Below are 25,813 nucleotides of genomic sequence, written 5' to 3' on the forward strand. Positions count from 1 at the left end.
CACAAATCTAATACCTTCTCTGATGAGAATGTAAAAAAACGAGAAAGAAATACTTACATATATTCAACCTATTGGATAGGAACGCTGAAAAATATAAGCAATTAAATCTTACGATTGTAAAAATAAGAAAAAGGAATAACAATTTTGATCAAATGAACAAAGTTTTGTAACAAATATTAAAATTACAAGGATATAAACACAGATTAAACATCCTCATTTATTGAAGATTTTAGCTTACAACATATTAGTACATAGATTCCAATATCGACATTTAGAAAAAATATATTTACATATTCTTGGATTTCCAACTGGGCTCAATAGCTGGGAATCCTCATTCAAAAATAATTTCTCGGTCTCACCGAAATTTCCCTGTATTATTATTTATTTTTGATTTTCGTCGCAAATGAATTTTTTACATCTGAATAGTAATGCATGCAAGTTCACACTATTCAATATTTTGTAGTGAAAAATCTCTTTCTAAGTACATCAATTATTACATTTATTAGGTCAATTTTTGAATCAAAAGAATTCTTATTTTTAGGTCTATCGCTTTCATAGAAAAATTTCATAAAGAAATATAATGAGAACAATCAGAAATTTACATTTATACATGTCTTATATACATTTATTCTCTTTATATAGTCATATACTTAATGTTATTTACATGCAACATTGGTAAATTATTCGTAGACAATCCTGCCTGTACGCTTACTTATATTTTATTCGAAATACATGATTTATAATAAACAAGTAAAATATATCGCACATTTTAAATAAGCTTTCATCGAAAATAATATTTTTTGTATCAAACCTTTTGTACGGCAAGTTGTTGTTTTTTAATTGGAGGTATTTTTTATGACTATTTACAGGAATAGAAAGAATAAATTGTGAACTTTAGTTCGATCGGTTCTTTATTTATAAAAAAAACCCGTAACTCGTCCTCTGAATGAATTTTTCATTCTCGTTACATTTTATGGATTTATAGCATCTTTCCCGAAAGGAAAAACATTTTCACGACTGGAAACTCGTTTTATTGTCAGACCATCAGCATTAAAGTCAATAGGATGGGAAATATTATATCCAAGGATTTCAAATTTCAAGTAACTTCAGAAACCACACAATTACATCATAATACAGTTCGCCTCTTTAAAAATAAGATTGATTCAATTCTAGATTCCTTTTGATGGCATTTTTGTTATCAGAAATCTTTCGTAATTAAATGACATTTTATACCAAAGTAAATATCGAGTTTTTATGAGGACGAGTTTATAAAATTGGATTTAGAATTACATGAATAAATTGTGATTCTAAAATTAAACACTATGAATTTAAGGTATCTATTTCGAGTCCTTTCAGGTGCAAAATTCCAATTTGAATATTGAATACTTCTTGCAGATCTCTGAAATTTCAAGGATTCATACAGAATTAAATAATTCTGGGTGCATATGTAGGATGTACGCAAGTATGTGCACCCTCTTCATGTGCTCTATCTTAAACTCACATATTTCATAACAAGCTGTTTATCGTTTTACGGTATACTGAGCATTGAGCAATTAGATCGAAGTTAACTATGCAATATGCATAAACATACATTTTTATCACAAATATATGTAGTCATAAACATGTAGAGATAATATAATTGAGAATAATAAGCGCTTTGAGATTAAATTGTGCAATATAAATAGTACAAAATATCTATTGTTTTATTTTATAAATGACGAATTAATTGGCAGTTTCATTTTCATTCCAAAATTTTAAGTACAAAAATGAATTTCTGGTAGATGAAAACAAAACGTTTAGAAGGATTTTGCCTGTGTTATATAATGGTTTATTTCGAGATGATAATATTCAACATTGAATAGAATGGATGTTTCGAAGTGAGACGAATGTTAAAACTTTCATCAAGTTGGGTATACTTAAGTTTGGCTTTCAGGAAAGTGAAGTATTGTATCACAAACTTAACATTGCCACATACTCTTCGATAATTTCAATCAAGGTTGAATGAAAAATAAAGACTGAATTCTCACTAGAATAATAATTATTATCATATATTTGAAGTTCAATGCCCAAAACAAATATTTTTCGATTTTCTTTAACCTGCAATAAATTTTACTATTATAGGAACCTATTGTAGATGCTTAATCATAAGCCATCATATGCTTGAAATCAAACAAAATCAAGTTTGTAACTAACGGATTTAAAATCTTACAAAAAAAATGATAATCCGAATATTTAAAAACAGGTATCCTCAGATTTTTTTGAAGTGCATGCATATATATATATATATATCTCAAACTCGAAAAGTCTGAATTCAGTACCTAAACTAGGCTTGTACCAAATTCTTTTAATATGTATCTCATCAAAGTCTATACGTCTTTCGAGATATTCAGAATTTTAATTTTCAATTTTCAAAACCTATAGAAAGGACCTATATTATGTAGAACAGGTTACCCCACTTGCAATGTTGTTCAAATTTAGTTTAGAATGCATTATTCACAAAATTTATTTGGTAGATTTTCATGCGATAATTTTCCGTTGGAAAATGGTTTGCTCAACTAATTGTACCAAATACCTCAGTAACCATGGAAAATGTTGGATTATGGTTTTAACCTACATCAGGGTATGATAGTACTGCAATTTACTGCAGTTTCAGTAAAATAAAAAATATTCGGTTTGAGCAGTGCGTTAGTATAAAATGGAATATTAAAAACAAAAACAAGAAAGTAAGGTGTTTTCGAGAAATTGGTATAATTCTGGAAATAATCAAAATTTTTAAAGGTCGCACATTTTAAAGGTAGGTCTTCACAGTAATTAGTACCAAAAAGTTGCAAAATTTAAAAAATGTGCAAATACTTACAAAGATTGTTTAAGAATCATTAGTTTACTGCATTTTGATGAATTTTAGTAACATTTATACGACTATTATTGTTTTGGGTTTCTTTAAATTATGTAACGAGTACAATAATAATTTTTAATTTTTCTACTCTTTTGTACCAAAATCAACCCTAGGGTGAAATTTATGGAAAAATTATAAAAATATCTTAACAATTTAGCAAAATACTGTACTAGAGACTTACCTTTACAATTTGCCAAAGAGCTAGACAAAATCATAATTATTTTCCAAACTATTCAAATTTTACAAAAATGTAATCGTAAAAAACATTCAGACAATACAATCACGATCATTCAACCGTGATTATTCAAATATTTAAAGCTTTATTAAGTCAATTTCAAATAATCTGAATTTATAAAATAAGTAGAAAAGTACTGAAATAATTAGTAAAACTTTAAAAAGAAATGGCATTACAAATTTCCGATTATTTTTCAAAATTTCCGGACTTTTCCAGGTTTTCCTGGTTCTGTTAAACCCTTAATTTTCAATTCTCAATATCGTTATTACTATATTCCATATAGCCTTCTGTATACTTTTTGGTCTGTTAGATAAAAAATGTCAAAATTAAATTTACACTTAGACTCTTGTAATTCAATTTTAATTTGGAATTTCAAACCTCTCGTATTTTTCTATGCAAAATTGATCATTTCTAATGCACCATTTATAAAATAGTATACATAATGCAAGTTAATATATCATTTTTATTCACAAACAATTTGCTTATAAAATTTTCGCTTTTTCATGTTTAAAGGAATACGTTTCTAAGCGACGCGAAATCAGACTAATTGTTAACAATAATAATAATTATTATTATTATCGTGCTTATTCCTCTATAATGTGCGTTTATTCGCTTAAAGGTGGATTTTAACAACATTTTAGCACCCTTTATCACTAATTAAATTCTAATTCTATAAGGAATTAAAAAAATGTCTTAAATAATGAAATTTTAAAACATTTCCTCCATTTTTTAGAAAATAGTGGGTCCAAGCACGTAATTTTTAAGCAAACAGCTTATTTGTCACGTTAAATTAATTTTCTGGGTTAATTTTATTGACGGAAAACTTAATTGTGAAGATTTTTTATTATTTAGTGTTTATCTACAAGAGGTTGGCAAATTGATTGACTAATACTTATGTACTTATGACAGGATTAATTTCAATAAATTAAACAACTTCAGTACATCGATTGATTACACAGGCCCACAAAAAACATAAGTTGCCTGAACGAGACAAGTGATTATGCTACCCTTATGGATTTTGACCCTCTGAATCCGAATATGGCCTCAAAATTTGTCCTACACGTCTGAGTTTTCCCCTAGATTCAAAAAGTTGGTAAAAGCTTAGGGATTTTCTAGTCACGCAGACCATATAAAAAATTTGTCTGCACAAAACAAGTGACTAGGCTAATCTTATGGATTTTGAGCCGCTCAGTCGGAATATGGCCTCAGAATTTATCCTAAACGTCTCAGTTTTCCCCTAGATGCAAAAAGTAGGACAAACCTTGGGGATTTCCTGGTCACACAGGCCATACAAAATATTTGTCTGCACGAGACAAGTGACTAGGCTACTCTCATGGATTTTGATCCGCTGAATCCAAATCTGGCCCCCGAATTTATCTAGCACGTCTCAGTTTCCCTCTGCATGCAGAAAATAAGGAAAACCCTAGGGATAATTTGCACGTTATTTTAATAATACCAGTATGCGCGAAAAAAGACATATCGATATTATATTGTTAAGAGCAACGACATTCAGAGACTTAATTTGTACACAGAAATTCTTTAGTGTGCCTTCTATTTCCCCTAGCTTGACTAATTATAGGGAAATTATGGGTATTTCTCAGATTATATAAATTTACACGGGGAAAAAACCTAATATCCTTTACAATTTGGCGTGCGAAATCAGTCACATGTCCCGTGCAACTTATTTTTGGTGGGCCTGTGTGACCAGAAATTCCCTAGGCTTTTCTTTACATTTTGCATCTAAAGAGAAAATGGAACAAGCCCGAAAAATGTGGAGTTCAATTTAGATTTAGCACGCAAATCTGCAAAGTATATGGCATTTTTCCCCCCTGTATAAATCTATATAATATGAGAAAGATCTTCAATTTCCATAGAATTACCCAAGATAGGAGAAACAGAAGAGAATTTCGCACACTAGAGAATTTCTGGGTACAAATTAAGTCTTTATAAGTCGCGACACTTAAAAATATAACATCCATGTGTCTATTTTCGCGTATACTTGTATTATCAAAATAACGTCCACAATATCACTAGGGGTTTGCCTATTTTCTGCACCTAGGGGAAAACTGAGACGTGTACAAAAATTCTGAGGCTAGATTTGGATTCAGAGGCTCAAAATCCATAAGGTTAGCCTAGTCACTTGTTTCTTGCAGGCAAATTTTCTTATGTCCTGTGTGAACAGAATATCTCTAGGCTTTTTCCTGCTTTTTGCATCTAGGGAGAAAACGGTAAAAGTTCGAAAAATTTAGTGATCAAATGTAGAAATAGCATTTTTCTTATTTTTTGCTTTATAAGCCAGTACAACATACGCAGGACCTTGAATTTCCCTAGAATTATCCTAGCTAGGGGGAACGGTAAGCACATCAAGGAATTTTTGTGGGTGCATTTGGTCTTTCCGAGTCCCAACACATAAGAATATGGAACCAGTACGTTTATTCTTCCTTATACTGGTATTATCAAAATAATATCCACAATATCCCTAGGCTTCCACCTATTTTCTGCATTTAGTGGATAACTGAGACGTGAAGGAGAAATTTCAAGGCCAGATTTGGATTCAGCAGCTCAAAATCTATAAGAGTAACCTAGTCACTTCTCTCGTGCTGATAAATTTTTTGTATCGCCTGTTTGACTAGAAAATCTCTAGGCTTTTCCCTACTTTTTGCATCTAGGAGAAAATTGGGATGCGTAGGGAAAATTCTAAGTCCATATTCGGATTCAGCGGCCCAAAATCCATAAGGGTAGCCTAGTCATTTGTCTCGTGCAGACAACTTTTTTTGTGGGCCTGTGTTATTTTACACGGAACTACCGTTTAAAGTTGACTTAATTTATTTTATGAACTTCAATAATTAACTTTCATTCCACAATTTCTTGTGATTCCTATGTAATTTATGTGAATTCTATGACTTCATTGTCTTCGCTGTCCTCAGAACGTTCACTGAAGTTTTATTAATTGATTACAACGACTTAATTTCACAATTTGACTTCCATCACAATCTTGACTTCAAAGACTTCCTGAAATTTCACATAATTACCAAAACTTCACGTGAAATATACTGCATTACTTCAGTCTTTTCACGGGACTTCCAAGACATTCCAGGTCATATATTTTAGTAACATAAAAAATTTTCAAAATTGTGAAGGCTCCGTCACTTTGATTTTTCTGTTGAAAATGCGATATCTCGGAAAGTTTTATACCAGTTTTAATCAAATTTATAGGTATTCTTTTTCATTCAGTAAGCAATTTTTTTAGAAAAATGCAGCTGAAATAAATTCAAAATTTCGGATGATAAATGTAAACCACATTTTTATTTTTCGTTTTGAGCACGATTTTTTTTCATGTGAAAGTTATTTCTTATCATTTTATTTTTCGCTTGAAAAGAACATTCTATAATACCTTCTGGTTGCCAAGATATGCATGTTTAAGCTGAAATGTGCAATTCTTATCCGATTTGAACATTTTTATTATGGATGCGTCAGGTCATCACGAATATTTGGGTCGTCTATAGCCAAGCTTATGAAAAATATTGCACTATATATTATATTTCCGAATTTTTGGGACAATTTTGCTACAAGCAACATTTATTTACGACATTATTAGAAACAACAACATTAGTTGTTTGTTATATAAGTGTCTATAAAATGTTAAAAAATAAGTAAATAACAGTTAACTAAGTGAAAATAAATGTTTAAGTCAAGTATGTGTGTCGAAAAACTTCCGAGTAGTACATTTGTAATTTAGCTTCATTTAAATAATTATCAATTATTATTGGATGACAAATTATGATAACCAGGTTTCATGGCCGATTTATTTATTTTTGGTTGTTTACACAGAAAAAACTTTATGTATTCCATCAAAATCGCAGGCAATCCACATGAAAACATTTGCATTCTGTGCTCTTTTTTGTTATAAATTGAAAAAATAACAAAACACTATTTCAAAAATCTGTCTTAAAATTAAAAATGAATAACTCGGCAATCACAAGAGGCCACAAAGTTTTTTTTTAAACATAATATAAAATCATAAAGAATAACTTGTACCTACAATTTTTATTAAAACCAGTCCAAAATTCTCAGAGTTGTCGCATTTTTAAACAAATCCATTTAAAAAATTCAAAGTGAAATTTCATATCAATCACAATTTTGAAATTTCTGACCTGGAAATTCTCAAAATAAGTTTATACAATAATTCTTTAAACCAATAATTTTTCAGTCAAAGCAATCTAAGAACTTGACGTGTCCAAATGACATCTATCTTGGTACATACATATCAAAAGGTTCTATCTGAGGAGTTTGAATGCAAAAGTTCTATTTCGCTGGAAAAATCTGGAAGCTTGCAAATTCAAAAATATTATAAGCTTATTGTATTTATATTATAGCTAAAAATATCATATTATAGCTTATAGTATAGGTTTATAATATCTTTGGCAAATTTCAATACGAAATGTATGGTGCATCAGTGCCCTATCCAAAATCTATCTTTTTTGCGCTCTCCGAGACCTCATTTGAATGCGACGAATTATTTAAAAAATCTAAAAAAATGTGTGATTAAAGAAAATATTTTTTTCTAAGTGGAACACTAAACTTATACAATTTCACTGTTTTATATTCCCAGGAGTTTTTTTTAACCCACGTATACAAAAACGTGTCCATAATCATACACACGTACTTTGTACTTCAGTTTGTTGGGAAGCTGGATGCCACTTTTTGATGATCCTGGGTTTGAAAAGCTGTCCAAAAGTTGTTCGGAACTGTCGTGACATGGAGCAGTATAAGATGAAGTTTATGGCACCATTTATGAGGGCTAATATGTCCATTATCTCTCCGAAATTGTGATAACAATGTCTGAAGAAACAATCGCCCAAAAGGCCAGAGAGAAGGCCAAGAATCCCTTGGGGTATCTCTGTAACCAAGAAAAGTAAAAGCACTGCTACTAACATTCTCGTGGTTCTGTCAGCTCTTCTTTCGGATTTACTCGCCCTACGCGAGCAAAGACCGTTGGCCGTTGTTGCACAGGGGTTGTATCCTCTCAACACTTGCTTTCTTCCCTTTGCCCTGTTTGGAAAAACTTTCATTTATATTCTGAAAATCGATCGAATCTTGTGGGATTTATGAAATTATGGAAATCTCAAATTAATTATGCCTTATATTTGACTTCTTTAGTAGAATTTATTCGCGCGTTGCAGTACGCGTGCAACATTGCATCGTTAAGTAATAATATACAAATATAAAACAAGATTGCATACACTGTGATTCCAATTTTAAATTGAGGAGCAAGCGCACAAAAGATAATTGATCTATTTGAGATGATTTTCTTATAATTCTACAAATACTATGTTAACAAAACACCACAAATAGAAGAAGAATTTAAATAGAACCTCAAAAAGAGAACCATCCAGCTGGTTATCCTATACTATCAAATTATTGAATCGATTAGCTTGGATGTATGCAGTGTTTCTGACAGGATGAACACTTTAGTACAAAATATACAGATTATAATTTATATATTTTGAAGGCTATAGCATTTTTAAAGCGCAATTATTTCCGCGGGGTGGAATTGGTTTTGTAAACCAAGGGTGAATAATCATATTCCTCGAGTTCGGAAAATGCTAAAATCATGCATAAATAATCATAAGTTTGATCATAATAAGCAATTGATTAAGTGGAAGTGAGCTTAGGAAATTAAAAAGCTACGTCGAGAAAGTTCAGTGCTCAAAGCTTACTTTAAATTCTTTTTCATTCTTTGAATTCTATTATTAAATATTATAATTATTAAAATAGTTTTAAAAATTTTATTAAATTCTATGTATCCTTGAATTCGTCTGAATTCCCTAAATTCATTGCATTATTTTGGAATTATTTTAATTCGTGGAATTCTCTCATCATTTGAATTCCTTGAATTCCTATAATTTTCCTGAATTCTGAAACTTCCTAAATTTGAAGAACTTCAAAATAATCACACATTTCAGAAGAGTTAAATGAGTTCAAGGATTTCAAAAAGTTCAGAAGATATAAAGAATTAAGATGGATGGAAGGAATACAAGATTTAACTAATTTCAGAATATGTGGCGCGGCGTCAATTCCAGGAATAGCTATAGAAGGCAGGGCTATTGAAGGGCTTCACTGTAATTGGATATGATTTTACTTTAAAATTACGTGTTTCTAAACTTTAATTAATAAGGCGACTAATTTGACAAACAGAAATAAAATAACGAAAGCATCCGCGTGAAATAACTTTATGATAATAGCAGCATATATTAGATGCGAATGCATGAAGACTATTTATCTTTAATCTTTACACTTCAAACTTGAAAAGAATAAAATAATTAGGCATCCAAACGGGTAAAAAACATAAATATGGCAATGATCAATCATTGACTTTCAGAAGTATAAAAAATGTATAGTAAATGAGACGATCCTATAACAATGACCTGGTCCCAATAGGTCATGCCTATTGGGACTAAGTCATTGTTCTTTATAATTACTCCAAATTACGTTTAATTTAATTAATATTTTGAAAATTTGTGTTTAAAACTATCAGGTTCTAAAGTACAAATACAAATTTCAGAATTGGATTTTTTGGAACTTCAAATAAAAATTCGATTGTTTTGAAGGATCATAACTCGGGACCTATTGAAAGCTCGATTGAAAGTAAAAGGTGCTCCGTTTTCTTCTTAGAATTTTATCTATTTTTATCGTGCTACTTGAATTTCTTTTCCAAAACTCAATGAAAAGGGTCGATTTACATAAACCCGATTTTTAAAATTTTTTCAACAATAATAATTATCAATAATAATAATCTACAAGTTTTAATTCTTTAATTTTTATTGAATTTAAAAATATCATTAGGATAATTTGCAAGTCTTTTTGCCGTGTACCAGAAAATTTGACAAAAATGTCTAAAACTCATGAAAAATTGTTTTTTTTTTCTTTCAAATGTCGACTTTTTGAATTTTTGTCTAATCGAAAAATTGGACTCAGATAATTTCTAAATATATTTTATATGTATTGAAGAATTTAAAATCAATGCCCTAATCTACCAGAAAAACATTTTTGTCTATTTTTCTGAACATTCTCATAATTTTCAAAAGTATATAACTTTTCTAATTTTTATCGAAATTGAACATTTTATTTGGATAATTTGCAAGTTTTTTTACTAGTTTATAAGAAACTTTGACAAAATTTACAAAAAAAAATTTCAAATTTTGGAAAATCCTCTGCATTTTTTAATTTTCGTTGGAAAAATCTGCCTAACAAACCTAACCTTTATTTTGGGAACCTCAACAAGTGTATCAAAGGCTTATTCGATTGGACAAATCCTTTAAAATAGCGTTGCTGCAATATTCAGGTAACCATACCTACAAACAAACATATAGACAGATAGACTACGACAAAATGTTATGAGTTTCGCACTCTGTGAGTGCCGAAACGTGAAGATCCGTTAAAAACCAGAGATCGGACATTTGGACGATTACATTACACTCTCATGAATGAGAATGTAAAAAATTATTCTTCTAGCCTTCACAGGCCAAGAAAGAAAGCTTTGCTGACTTGAAATTGCAAAAAACTGTGTTTTTTAAAATTTCCTAATTCTTTAACTATTGAAAATAGCCCATTGTTTCTTTTCGAATTCCTTGAAATTACGTCTACTTTCATAAATAGTTTAATTTATACTTATAGTTATACTTAATACTTATAATTTAATTTCATACTTTAGATTTTTATTATAAATAGTTGAATTAAAAGTATTTTCTGGACATGGCATGCTATAATTCAGAGAAAAAATGAATTTTTTGAATCTCATATCACGCCATCTTCAAAAGCAATTTTCCACATCAGGGACATTGCGTCGAATAAGTTTAGGGCGACGAATTACTTTCTAGTCTACCTTGGTTTTCCGTATCTTTACTGTCGCTTTGTACTATGAAGAAAATTGAGAATCTTGTATTAATATTTAGGGTCGGCCCACTCGAAATAAAATACAAATTTAAAAGAATTTTGTACTAATATTATATTATTTTTGAATTTAATATTTTAATATTAGTCATCTTAATTATTTACATATATATATGTTTTAATTTCAGAAGTTAAAATATACTTGTTTTTTTAATGAAATGAACATATTTTAAACAAACCATCCAAGTTGTAAAATTAAACAAAAAGCATTTTTTTTAAACTGAAGAATTACCAAAGTTTTTAATGCTTTAAATGTTTGAAGTTAAACTTGATAAATTCAGTCCTAATGGAAAGCATAACAAATTTAAGAGTTCCAAAAACCAGTGTTCTAACTTGATGAATATGACTCCGCAACCGCAGAAATTAAAAAAATTCGAACATTTTCAAATTAGAATTTTCGATCGAAGATGTTAAAAAGGAAAACATTTTAAATAAATTTAAAAAGCTGGACAATTTTAAATTACCTATTATGATACCTAATGACCACTGCAGTCGACACACCCCTTCATTTTTTAAAAAGAAATGTTCAATGGAAAATTTTGAGATGCACCTTTTTGACTTCCATTGAAGCCTACTCAATTTAAAACTTTCAAATATAAAAGGCGTAAAATGCAAACTTAATAATGTTGAAATCAAACGTTCCAAAAATCACAAAATGCCAACATTAAACATATAGAAATTTCAAATTTTTTAAGTTCAACAATTAAAAATTAAACTAAAATTTGAAGATAGTTCACTTTTGGATTGTACCTTCTATGTGTTGAAATTCAAAAAATTTTAAACTAGGAATCTTCTAAATTATTCAATGTCAAAGACATAAAAGGTACACTTATCCTGGGAAGGTTTCTTTGATGCAAAGAAAAATATTCATTGGCTTTTAATTAAAGAAAGTTTCTTTTGATTTTTTATTCCAATAAATATTTTTCTTGATTTAAAATGATTTTCTCAATTTTCAGTTTATTTTTAGTTACACAAAAAATATATGTTAAATAAACAGTTTCTTTATTTCAAGACAAATATTTGTCTGAGTGACAAAATTAAAACTCTGAACTTTTAAAAACTGAAGAATCAACTTAAAAATTTCTCTAAATGAACAAATTTTAGTTTACAATTTAAAAAATGTTAATGTTTCACACTTGATATTTTATTAATTTAATAAAATAAAATATTTAATTTATTGTGCAATAAACTTTTTCTAACCGAAAAGTCAGAAAATAAAATAGATTCCTTTTCAAAGCAACACGTTGCTGATTTAGAAAGTGAAATTTGTGGAAGAATAATTGTTTCACTCATAAAAAATAAATTTGTCTTAAAAGTGTTAACCTTTGAAATAAACTACAAAAGAAAGAAAAAGTGAGAAAAATGGATATCTCAAGATCGAGCAGCTCGCTTGGATACCTCGAAGAGGTATTGATTCTATTTTCATCTTACGTCTGCTACTCGGCACGTGTACCGGTTCCAGATCCGCTGTTTCTTTGCCTTAGATTAAATTGTATCCACAGGTTCAATCCCACAATCCAGAAAATACTAAATTATCGTTTCTAATTTAATAAATCATATAATTCTGTAACTATTTTAAATTGATTCTTTCAAAAATTTCAAGCTATATATATATATATATATATTTGTGTTGAAAAATGTTAGGAATCAAAAGTTTCAAGTTAAAAAAATCACCCTTCATATATATAAAGGGTGATTTTTTTAACTTGAAACTTTTGATTCATAACATTTTTTCATAGAGTTCTTATTTTTCGAGATATTTGAAAGTTTCAAGTTGAAAAGATCATCCGTATCTTCTGGACTGTGGGATTGAACCTGTGGATAAATTTTAATCGAAGACAAAGAAACCGCGGATCTGGAACCGGTACACGTGCCGAGTGGCGGACTTAAGATGAAAATAGAATCAATACCTCTTCGAGGTATCTAAGCGAGCTGCTCGATCTTGAGATATCCATTTTTCTCACTTTTTCTTTCTTTTGTAGTTTATTTCAAAGGTTAACACTTTTAAGACAAATTTATTTTTTATGAGTAAAACAATTATTCTTCCACAAATTTCACTTTCTAAATCAGCAACGTGTTGCTTTGAAAAGGAATCTATTTTATTTTCTGACTTTTCGGTTAGAAAAAGTTGATTGCACAATAAATTAAATATTTTAATTGATTAAATTAATAAAATATCAAGTGTGAAACATTAACATTTTTTAAATTGTAAAATAAAATTTATTCGTTTTGAAAAATTTTAAAGTTAATTCTTCAGTTTTACCCGTATAGAAATTATGACCGGGTTCGGGCCGGATTCCGACAGGATTGCCCTGCTTGTATCCGGAATCTGGTCAGGCTGTCCGGTCGGATTCTGGTTGGTTTTGTCACGCTGCGCTGGTCGGATCCCGGAGACAAATAGGGTAACCTGGTCGGAATTCGACCGGTTTTTGACTGTGCTCCTCGATCGCATTTTACTGGAGCCTTTTTACCACAGCGAATATATTCTACCAATTGGTAGACATGAGAATCTTTTTCAATTTAAGTACTGCATTCATAATAATAAATATATTAACTACAAACATTGGTTCAATGTAAGTACTAAAATATAGGTTAAGATTCTTAAGTTTCTGTAAGAAATTAAAGTTAAATTGCATAACAAATTTACCTTAAGCGTAACTTAGTTTGCATAGTTTTTTTTTACAAGAGATAAAAAAAATTTCAGGGGTTTCACGTGACATCCTAACCTATGAAACCGGTTTAAAAAAATGATTTAACATTAACGTTGAAGTATATTAATAATGCTTACTTATTAACAAAATAATTCACTTACCATTATAAATAATCCGCTTGCTCCAAAAAATTGGATACAATTTTATGAAATTTAACAAATTTCTTAACGGATAACCTGGCGACCACCGACGTTTTACTGCGTTTTTAGCATTAAGCATTCCGGAAGTCGCCGAATCGTTATTACGTTCAAGCATGATAACGTAATTCCAAACCTTGTTCGGAAAAAGTTACTTCTCTTCTTATTACGTTTTTTTCTTATTCAAGATAATATATAAATACATTAAAAATAAGCAAAAGTCGTATCACAAAAAAATAAATATACTTTCACTGGGAACTATGTTTGAAAATAAAAAAAAGTTAGTCAACGATTTCGCAGTCACGGCAAGTCTGGAAACCGCAGAACCAAAAGTGGGAAACCATATAATTAATATTAGTTTAATTTTTCTTTCATTATTGATAAAAAAAACACCTAAAACACAAAAAATTGGTCTTTCGCCTGTCAGATATTTACAAACGACCCCCTTACGGCAGTCGTTTGTGGATATTTCATAAGATATTTTTAAGGTTATGATACTTCTATTATGCACTATTTTTGGCCCGAATGTGTCCCGGTTGGAACTCGGTCAGATCCCGGCCAGGCAATTAAAAAAATAGTATCCCGGTGTGACCCGGTCAGATTCTGGCCAGAAACCTTCTTCTGGTCGGGTCAAACCGGGCTATTTCTACACGGGTAAATATTCAGAGTTTTAATTTTGTTACTCAGAAAAATATTTGTCTTGAAATAAAGAAACTGTTTATTTAACATATATATTTTTATATAACTAAAGATAACTTGAAAATTGAGAAAATCATTTTAAATCAAAGAAAAATATTTATTGGAATAAAAAATTATTTCTAAAAATCAAAAGAAACTTTCTTTGATTGAAAGCCAATGAATATTTTTCTTTGCATCAAAGAAATTTTCCCTGGATAAGTGTACCTTTTATGTCTTGGAAATTGAATAATTTAGAAGATTCCTGGTTTAAAATTGTTCGAATTTCAACACATAGAAGGTAGAATCCAACAGTGAACTATCTTACAATTTTAGTTTAATCTTTAATGGCTAAACTTAAAAAATTTTTACACATTCAATGTTGTCATTTTGTGATTTTTGGAACGTTTGATTTTAACATTATTAAGGGTTGAATGCTTTCAATCATAAATTAATTTATTAAATCTTAGCGTAAACTTAAATCGCCTGAAATTTTTAAAACTTAAATTGTTTAATTAGCACATTTATTTGAAGTTTAAAATTTTTTATTTCTTCATAATAAAATTTACTTTATTACAATTTACGCGCTTTATATTTGAAAGTTTTAAATTGCATAGGCTTCAATGGAAGTCAAAATGGTGCATCTCAAAATTGGTCATTGAACATTTCTTTAAAAAAAATGAAGGGGCGTATCGACTGCAGTGGTCATTGGGTATCATAATAGGCAATTAAAATTTTTCTAGCTTTTTAAATTTATTTAAAATGTTTCCATTTTAAACATCTTCGATTGAAAATTCTAATTTGAAAATGTTCGAATTTTTTTAATTTCTTCGGTTGCGAAGTCATATTCATCAAGTTAGAACACTGGTTCTTGGAACTCTGAAATTTCGTTATTCGTTCTATTAGAACTGAATTGATCAATTTTAACTTCAAACATTTAAAAGCATTAAGAACTTTAGTAATTCTTCAGTTTTAAAGAAATGCTTTTGTTTTTAATTCTACAACTTGGATGTTTTGTTTAAAATAAGTTCATTTCATTAAAAAAACAATTATATTGTACCTTCTCAAATTAAAATATAATAATATCGATATATGTAGGGTGATTTTAAAATTTGAAACTTCCAAATATCTCGAAAAATAGGCATCTCATAAAATTGTCTTCCCACGCTTCCAACTTAAAGCAAATTAAAGTTGTTCCCCAAGAATACTCTCTACATCTGAATCAGTGAAACTTCACTGATTTTCAGTGAAATTTTTGTGATTCAAATAGCTAGAAATGGGTCACTGACAATCAGTGAAAGATTACTTATTGATTCAGTGAAATAACCACTTTTGAGGGTTGGCAGCACCGAGGGGCTATTCACTCTGAAGTCAAACGTTTCGAATGTTAGAATTTTTCGCGAAGTCTTAATGAAATCACGTAAAACTATGAAGAGCATGAACTCGTAACGTTGAAGTCGTTGTAGCGAAGACGAAGTCAGTAAAACTATACTTGAAGTCGTAAGAATAAGGAAAGAGTCGTCATACAACCTAGTGAGTCAGCAAAGATGAGCGTAGCGTCATGTGAAGTCAGTGCCGAGTCAGTACGAAGTCAGAACGAAGTCATCGAGTTTAAAATCGAGTGGAATACAAATAATTAAAATGGACGTGACGCTGCAATATACAGTACGCGCCAAGTCAAATCGAGTCATGAAGGCAGGACGAAGTCAGAACGAAATCGACAGTCATCGCTTGAATTAATCGAAGTCAGCAACTAACGAATTCAAAAACTAGAGTCAAACGAAGTCATGAAACTACAATTGAAGTCGTACGACATTGTTAAAATAACATTAAATTGGCTTTAGCCAATTTTTTAAAATCAAATATTAAAAAAGGTGAAAAGTTCCGATGCTTTTAAATGACGAATAACCTCACATATTACTTTAATTACAAGATTCGTCTATCCTGTACAAACAAGTTAAGTAAGTACTTCCTATACGAGTTACAGTATGTTTATCCCGCAATTAATTCAGCAGACCTACAGCCCGAAAATTAACATATTTACTTAATTAGAGAACTCTTCTTGCTACTTAAGTAAAAGAGTAACAACAATGCTCAACTGAAAAATGTAGAGGTTATGCTTCATATGATTTACTCTGGTGTTACTAAACTTATTAGTAAATAAGTCCGAAATCACTGATTAATCAGTGAAATGTCTAACTACTATTGAAATCAGTTAATTTTTCACTGATTCATATTTAGAAAGTAGAAATGCTTTATCGTTGATTTTTAAATTGATAAATATTTTTTACTTTCGATTAACATGATTGCATTTTAAACATCTCCATGGAAAATTCAAAAATGAGTTATTTCTAACAACGACTTCGTTCCAAAATCATAATTTAGGAATCCTTCCCATTTAAAACCCGGTAATAAGCCTTGAATTTAGAAGAATTAAGAATTTGTATTCCTATAAATACGTGATCTTTCCAGGTCCTAGAAGCTGGAATTACAACTTTGTCGTATCGATATGGGCACTATGCCACAATTTAGTGACCATTTAGTTCTAATTTATGCTGCAGAAAAAAAATATTGTGTCCGGTCATTTTAGTCAAAAACGTGTAGTAATGCTGGCTTCAGGTAACTCTGGTATGTGAAATTCGAAAATTATTAGTGGTATCAAATCCTCCTTTAGACAAGAATTTGATGCTAATCAAGTGCTAAAATATTTTGCAAAAACTAATATTTGTGCCCAGTAATTTTGGTAAAAAACATGTAGTAATGCTGGCTTCAGGTAAATGGTATATGAAACTCGGAAACTATTAGTGGTATCAAATTCTCCTTTGTGCAGGAATTTAGTGCTAATTAAGTGCTCTAGATTTGTGCTATGCACAAACTCCGGGCACTTTTCTTTTACCGAAAGCGTGTAGTAATGTTGGCTTCAGGTGACTGGTATGTGAAACTCGGAAATTATTAGTGACATCAAACTCTCCTTTGGACAGGAATTTAGTGCTAATTAAGTGTTAATATATTCTGCTGGCTTCAGGTAAATGGTATATGAAATTTGGAAACTACTAGTGGTATCAAATTCTCCTTTGCGCAGGAATTTATTGCTAATTGAGTGTTTGGGATTTGTGCTATGCACAAAATCCGGGCACTTTTTTAAACAAAAACGTGTATCTAGTAATACTGACTTCAGATGACTCTGGTATGTGAAACTCGGAAATTGTTAGTGGCATCAAATTTTCCTTTGGACAAGAATTCAGTGTTATTTAAGTAGTATGGATTTTAGCCATGTACAAAATCCGGGCACTTTTTTTTACAAAAAGTGCGTGGTACTGCTGGCTTCAGCTGAATGGTATTTGAAACTCGGAAACTATTAGTGATATCAAGTTCTGTTTTGTGCAGGAATTAAGTGCTAATAAAGTGCTAATATATTTTGCAATAACTAAATTTTGTGCCAGGTAATTTTTGTCAAAAACATGTAGTAATGCTGGCTTTAGGTCAATGATACATGAAACTCGGAAACTGTTAGTGGTGTGAAATTCTCCTATGTGCAGGAATTTAGTGCTAATGAAACTCTGGATTTGTGTTTTGAAAAAAATCTAGGCACTTTTTCTTTACCAAAAATGTGTAGTAATGCTCGCTTCAGGTGACTCTGGTATGTGAAACTGAAATTATTAGTGCTATCATATTCTTCTTCAGAAAGGAATTTATTCTTAATTAAGTGCTACTATATTCTGAAAAAACTAAATTTTGTTCCCGGTAATTTTGATCAAGAACATGTAGTAATGCTGGCTTCAGGTAAATGGTATATGAAACTCGGAAACTATTAGTGGTATCAAATTCTCCTTTCCGCAGGAATTTACTGCTAATTGAGTGTTCTGGATTTGTGCTATGCACAAAATTCGAGTACTTTCTTTTTACTAAAAATGAGTAGTAATACTGGTTTCAGGTGACTGGTATGCGAAACTCGGAAATTATTAGTGGAATCAAATTTTCCTATGGGCAGGAATTTAATGTTAATTAAGTGTTCTGGATGTGAGCTATGCAAAAAAATCTGGGTGTTTTGTTTACAAAAAGCTGGTAATAATGCTGGATTTAGGTAAATGGTATTTGAAACTCGGAAACTTTACACGTTATTATTATTACCCGTTTTTGGTAAAAAACATTCCCGGATTTTTTGCATAAGACAAATCCAGAGCACTTAATTAGCATTAAATTCCTGCGCAAAGCAGAACTTGATATAGCTAATAGTTTCCGAGTTTCAAATAGCAGCCATCTGAAAACCAGCATTACTACAAGTTTTTTGTGAAAAAAAAAGTGGTCAGATTTTTTGCATAGCACAAATCCATAGCACTTGATTAGTACTGAATTCCGGTGCGAAGGAGAATTTGATACCACTAGTAAAGTGCCCGGATTTTGTGCATCGCAAAAATCCAGAGTACTTAATTAGCACTAAATTCCTGCAAAATGGAGAATTGCATACCACTAATAGTTTCCGAATTTCATATATGATTTACCTGAAGCTAGCATTACTACATGTTTTTAACCAAAATTACCTGGCACCAAATTTCGTTTTTGCAGAATATATTAGCACTTAATTAGCAATAAATTCATGCGCAAAGCATAGTGTCCATATCGATATGACAATATTGTAATTCCAGCTTCAAGGACCTGATTTTCTCTCCGTCTAAAAATCCCCCAAAGGAAAAAGAAAAATTGCAAATCCTATTTCCCTCAATTAACTTAGTAAAATTTATTTTTTCATTATTAAATCGTTTTATAACTCATAAATTAGGAAAATATATAAAAAATTATATTTATTAATATAATAATAATTTATTTAAACGTGTTAAAAATGTATTATTGTAAAATGTGTGAATTAAAGTAATTTTAACTCTAGAGAGGCAGACTTGAATTGATTAGAATTAAATTCTTAAAACTTATATTTCACATGCAGGAATTAAAACAATTTGTTATGCGTATTTTGTGAAGTAATGAGAAGGATTTAAATATATTGAAAACACGTTCTCTTTTGGGGAATAGGAAACTATGCGGCGGTCACTATGGAAATAGAAATTAATTATTTTCGAAAATATCTTGTTCTTATAATGACATTTTATTCAGATGGAAAAATCGTTCATTCAAAAGAATAGAATAATCTTCACTTTTATGCTGAAATCTGAAAATATTCATTTTTCTCTGTTCAACTTTTTTAACAGGGAACGATGTTTATAATTGTTTAATTTTCAACGCCTAAGTTTAAATTCATTTATTTAAAATTTCTACAATTAGAAAGAATATATATATAGACTGTTGGACTTATTTATTTTTAATATAAATAAAAAATAAATATAATTATCAAAGTTGTGATTTACTTGACGGAAATAAAATTTTTTAATAAAAAAGACCTATCAAATCACTTTGAATGCCAACATGATATGGTACTAAATAATATATTTATCATTCTTCAAATTTCTATAATTCCAATAGAAAATTATACTTCTATGCGAAATTTCGAAACAGTATAATTTTTTAGGTATTAACACAACATTTTTGTGCTTAAAAAGCTTAAAGTCGATAATGTTTGGTTTCAAGTTTCTCAATTTTTGGAGTTTACGAATAATGAATTTCACTCGAAATTTCACAATGTTGAAGTTTCAAATTCAAATACTGAAATTTTAGAATAATTTCGCTACTAAATTTTTCAAAATTTAAGGATAAAATCATTGAGTAAGTTTTAAATTTAATATTTTTTTTATTTTAATCAGTTTTAAATTTAATATTTTTTTTATTTTAATCAGTTTTAAATTTATTAATGTTAGATTTTAAGCTTTTGCACTGTTTGGTGTTACTTTCAAACACGCAAAATAATTTCGTTTTTTAATTTCCTCGAAATTATAGAATATCAGGTTGAAAAACTTTATACTTGCACAATTTTCGGTTTCAAGGATTTTTAATTAAACAATTTCAAATTAAGTCTTTTCAGACTAAATAGAAAACAATTAAAAATTTAGAAAAATATTTCTGAAATTAAAGCCTTAAGAATGAGAAGATTTTAGAAACTCTAATTATAAATTGAACTATTTTCATTTGATAATGTTCTAAAATATTAAACATTTCAAAGTCAACTTAAATGAAAACAAAACAGTTATGAACTGAAAGGCTTTAAATTATGCAATTTCAAACATTGGAGTCATATAAAGCAATCTTACTATTTGGTATTTTTGTTTAATTTTTAATTTTCAATTTAATATCTAAAAAAAGTTCGATTTTTAATTAAAGATTGATAAGAATAAGCCATTTAAAATTGAAAAGTATTTTATTCAAAGATTTCAGGAATGAATAATAAATCTAAAGGATGTGTTAAAAAATTAAACGATTTGAAACTAAAAAGTTAAAAATTGTGTTGCTTAAAATCAAGATAAATTAGGAAAAATGAAACTATCTAAAATTGATACCTCAGTAAATGAATAATTTCTTTTATTTTTAATGGCTACAATTTTAAAGTTCTAAATTTTAAAGTCGATAGCTAAATTTGAAAATTTTCCCTTTTATAAGTTTTAATTTTGCAATCAAAATTGGAATGGTTGAATTTTGAAAACTATACCTAACAAATTAAATACAAAAAAATAACATTTTAATATATTAGTTAAGTCCGCTTTAATGCATGGTTTCAACGAAACATTTAAATTCTTAGACGATTTAAATTTACTTAAAAGATTTTAATTATATTAAATTTATTGAAATTATAAAGGATTTCAGTGTAAAAAAGTTTGACAATTTGTTATCACTAGACATTTTTCGGCTTAAAGTGAAGTACTCATTTGCGTGTAAAAATTACGAAGAATTTTGTTTTTTATTTTTATAAAATATTGTCTTGTCACGCTTATTTTTTTAATTATAATTAAAACTCTACAGTTTTAGAAACTTGGACTTTAAATATTCAATTTACTTTCAATTTCAAATCGTCAAATTTTAATCTCTTCGATTTCAAAATTATTATTTAAATCAAAAGTTTGCAATTTCAGAGTATTAAATGTTGAACGCTTCAGATTATAAATAATAGAATTTCAATTACTTTGAATTATAAATAATCTGAAACCATTCTCTTTCGAGAAACTTTAAATGCAAACTAGAATATTTCAATTTTGAACGGTTTTATTTAGAAATGATGGAAGTTTAATTCCCTTTAATTCCATTTGAAATATTGTTTGAAATTATTAAATATCTTAATTATTAGTCGAAACAATTTTTGAAGCTTAATATTTAAAAAAAATGTATAATGAACTTCTACATTGTTTATATTTTTAATGTTAGTGATTCCAAATTCAGAGACGTGAACACGCACTTCACGTACGTGCATTTGCTGCTAGCATAAAATATTCTGAAATTTTAATTCTATAACCTGGTTGAAACTCATACAAATAGCTTTACAGAGCAAATTTTTTGGACTCCTTATTGAAATTCTAGACTACTTCACGAGTATCTTTTCCATTTTTAGTCATATGGCTCGACTTTTTTTATTGGAATTCGCAAGAAGTACAAAATATCATACGGAAAAATATACAATAATGTTGCAGAGGTCAAACAAACTAAAAAAGAGATTTCTTACCTGTAGAGAGCCTTAATCAGCCAAAAACTAATAACCGTGAGGATGACACAGGGCAATAATTTTACAACCACGCTTATTATCCAGAAATTGAGATTGTAGAGAAACCCATTTCTACCCCCGGAGTAATTTGCATCCACGTGATAAAGAATTTCTGCTGTTCCTTGTTCTTTTTCCCTTTTTATCTGGAAATAAAAAATGTCTTTATAATAAAGTCACCTGTTCGCCTCTTTGGTATAGTGAATGGGCGTTATTTAATCTACTCCCGAAATTTAAAATTTAATAAAAATGACATGCAACACTTTTAAACCAATTTCGGATTTTTTACTTGATTAGCAAATTACGCACCAGAATGATTCAATTTTCAAGATCGATTGCTTGTCATGAATTTTTATTAGTACCAAATATCGAGTGTCAGTTGGCATATCAGTCAGGACCATTTCAGGTCCGCCTACATGAACATTAATTTTTAAAATCTGATTATGAGCTTTTGAAAAAATTGTCAACCTTTTGTTAAACAAAAAATCATTAGGTTTAAAACGAATACTTGAACTACGTGAAATACTCTTTTGAAGTAAGCAAATCATTTTCAAAGCTTTTATTTATAGCTTAATACAGCAGAATTCCCGTATTTCTTCCACTCTGAAGTTCTAAATTTTCGAGCACATTCCTTTTTGGTCATAGGAAGTTGCAAATCTTTTAGAATTTAGAGGCAGAACTAGGAAAATTATCGAAAAATATTTGAGAATGAACAAAAAATTAATTTCTATAGTTGAATATTCTTTTTTTTTGTGCTGAAAATTAATTTTTTTTAAACTGAAAGTGTATGTATTTTAGTTGAAGATTCGTAATTTTAGTTTCTTGTAGATGAAATTATATTTTTTGATCTGCCTACTCTATATCAAAATCTTTCTAGATTTTACCTGTGAAAAATTTCTCTCTACTTATTTGAATTGAAAATTCCTTTATTTTGTTGAAAACCCAAATATTTTTGGTCGAAAGTTATTTTTGTTGTTGTTGAAAAATCTACCCTTATATTTTTGGTTAATCTACATCTTTTTCGGTTCAAAATATTATTATTTGTAGAAAGATTTTTTTTTTGTTTAAAATTCAAAACATTCACATTTTAGATCCACAATTAACTATTATCGTAGAAATTGGAACTATTCGGTTGAATATTATTTTTTTCAAAATAATAATTGAGGTTGAAAATAATTTGTTGAAAATTAATCCTTTTTGGTAGAAAACTAAATTTCACGATTAAAAATTCATCTATTTTAATTGCAAATTTATTTTTTTGTTTAGGATTTATTGTTTTATATGATACTAATTTATCTCTTTAGTTTTGAGAATGAACTATTTTGTGTGAGATTCATGTTTTTTGGTAGAAAATGAATCTTCTTAGCTAAAAATTCATCATTTTGGGTTGAAAATCCAACAATTTGATTGAATTATTTTTCTGTTTTGACTGAAAAAGCATTCTTCTTTAAAAATTTAACTCTTTTGTCAAAAATTCATCGTTTTAATTGAATTTAACTGTCTTTTTATATTAAATTAAATGTTTTTTTCCTTTAAATATCAACTAAATTATTTGTTCTAAAAACTTCGTTATTTTGTTTCTAGAGATTTAGTTTCTAAACGGAAAATTCATATCATTTTGTTAAAAATTCGTCTTTTTTGGAAGAGAATAATTCTAGTTGATTGAAACTCAATCTGTTTTCCTTAACGAATTAACAAGTTTGTTGAAAATTCGTTTTTTGGAAAAAATTAATCTTTTTGGTTAAAAAATCATTATTTTGGTCAAAAATGTATCTGCTTGGTTAAAAGTAAAACCATAATGTTAAAAATGAATTTTTTTCATTCTCAACCATTTTGTTGAAAATTTGTGTTTTTGTTAGTTAAATTTAATTTTTTAATTTAAAATGTCACTATTCCATTTTTGGTTATATAGCTGGAAAAGAACCTTGTTTAGTGGAAAACTCATGTATTTTTTTGAAATTTCCACGTATTCGAAAACATTTTCTGCTGGTCCTAGGAAAAACTTTTCGAAAATAAATACTTTCCGAAGCAATAAAAATTTATGTATAGATGTTATAGGAAAATCGTAATTTTTTCCCATCCTGAAATAAAAAATTTTAAAAAACATTCCTTGATTTCTAAATATTATGTCGGGCATGACTATCTTACGACTTTCAATAAAATGTATAGCAACTGCCACTTGATTGATATAAATGAAGTTGGGTCAAAAGTAATTTTGGATTCCTCAAAAGGAGATCATTTTGATCTGAAGTTGATAATCAGAATGATATGCATCGGTTTGATATCCCCAGATTTACTGTGGGAGTTAAATGAAATTTGGTAGCATATAGAAAAGATCTCATAATTTTTGACCTATGATTTAAATTCAATACCATTTTAATTATTAATTCAAAAACGACAAAATCTTTAAAAATCACACAATATGCTAAATTCAGCTAGACAATCGCATCCAAATGTCGCACAATGGGCACTTTTAAATTATGTAGTTGTCAACTGTTTGAAAGTCTTGATACGGGTATTAAAAATCGATTTAACATTCTAATATGTTTCTTTTTAAGTTCTTTTTTTGATAATAATTTGTTTCCTCTACTTCGCCAAAGAAATGTGATCCATCATATTTCTCAGGCTGTCATGTCATAAGGATATTGATATCACTGAGAATTTATACTGAGGGAGAAATCTTTTAATATAAAAGTAATCAAGGAATTACTTACCCCGAAAATTAGATAAGTAGGGGAGCAGGCAATAAAGGGAACCAGAAAACTACACCATAGTGCCAGCCTACAGCGTGCAGCTGTGCACCAGGAATGGTTATATTGTGGAAATCTGTAATAAAACAGGAAAAGTTTTCCTCATGATACAATTTTCTGTAACGGCTTGTAAATAGCCACTGTACATGAGCGTATCTATATTAAAAGAATTAATAAATGATATACAATAAAGAATTTTTCTATATCATTAATCAAACCATTGCTATTATATCTCAGATCTTTAGCTATATTTACAAGATAATATATTAGATCTCTTACGACAGCTTGATTATTGTGGGCCAAAGGCAGGGAAAAGTTTGAGCAAATTAATTAATGTTAAATTATGCAAAAATATTTCTATATTACTACCAAATATTTCATCATATATGAGTAGGCTAAAAACCGTTATAAATCTACCTGAGTTTATTCCTCAATATTTAATAATATATTGTAACTTGAAATTCGCCGATGAAAATGAAATTTAAAACGGGCTATTATAATCTGTTAGCAGGAATTCAAAGAAATCAATGTAAATAAATCTTCTTAATTTAGTGATGCTATGAAGTTATTAACAAGATGGGAATGGCTTTATTAACTTTTATTGAGCAAAGGTATATTTCACTAATTATGTATGTTTTATTTATAGAAATGTACAACTTCTTGTTTATATATAAAAAGATAATTTTATGCTTGATTATTATATCATCAATTCAAAAAATAAAATAACAAAGTTTTGTAATTATCTCAATTTTTTCAGAAAATAAACTTGTTTTTATTCGATTAGATTTTTTTTACTATTTTCATTAAAGAAAATATTTAATCA

The 25,813-nt window shown here is 28.9% G+C and overlaps 1 protein-coding gene across 1 annotated transcript in view; it reads right to left on the minus strand.

The window, feature by feature from the left end:
- Positions 1 to 5,895: 5,895 nt before the first annotated feature.
- The window catches only part of LOC117180375 (sex peptide receptor), a 42,437-nt gene continuing 22,519 nt past the window's right edge, over positions 5,896 to 25,813 (minus strand). Inside the window, exons 2-5 of the mRNA XM_033372849.1 lie at positions 24,955 to 25,066; positions 22,205 to 22,386; positions 7,798 to 8,183; positions 5,896 to 6,143 (exon numbers count right to left, since the gene is read on the minus strand). Of these exons, the coding sequence (XP_033228740.1) occupies positions 6,133 to 6,143; positions 7,798 to 8,183; positions 22,205 to 22,386; positions 24,955 to 25,066 (691 nt within the window). The 3' untranslated portion in view covers positions 5,896 to 6,132. The remainder of the gene's footprint in view (positions 6,144 to 7,797; positions 8,184 to 22,204; positions 22,387 to 24,954; positions 25,067 to 25,813) is intronic.

Source organism: Belonocnema kinseyi, chromosome 9 (genome assembly GCF_010883055.1).
Source record: "Belonocnema kinseyi isolate 2016_QV_RU_SX_M_011 chromosome 9, B_treatae_v1, whole genome shotgun sequence".
Classification (NCBI taxonomy): domain Eukaryota; kingdom Metazoa; phylum Arthropoda; class Insecta; order Hymenoptera; family Cynipidae; genus Belonocnema; species Belonocnema kinseyi.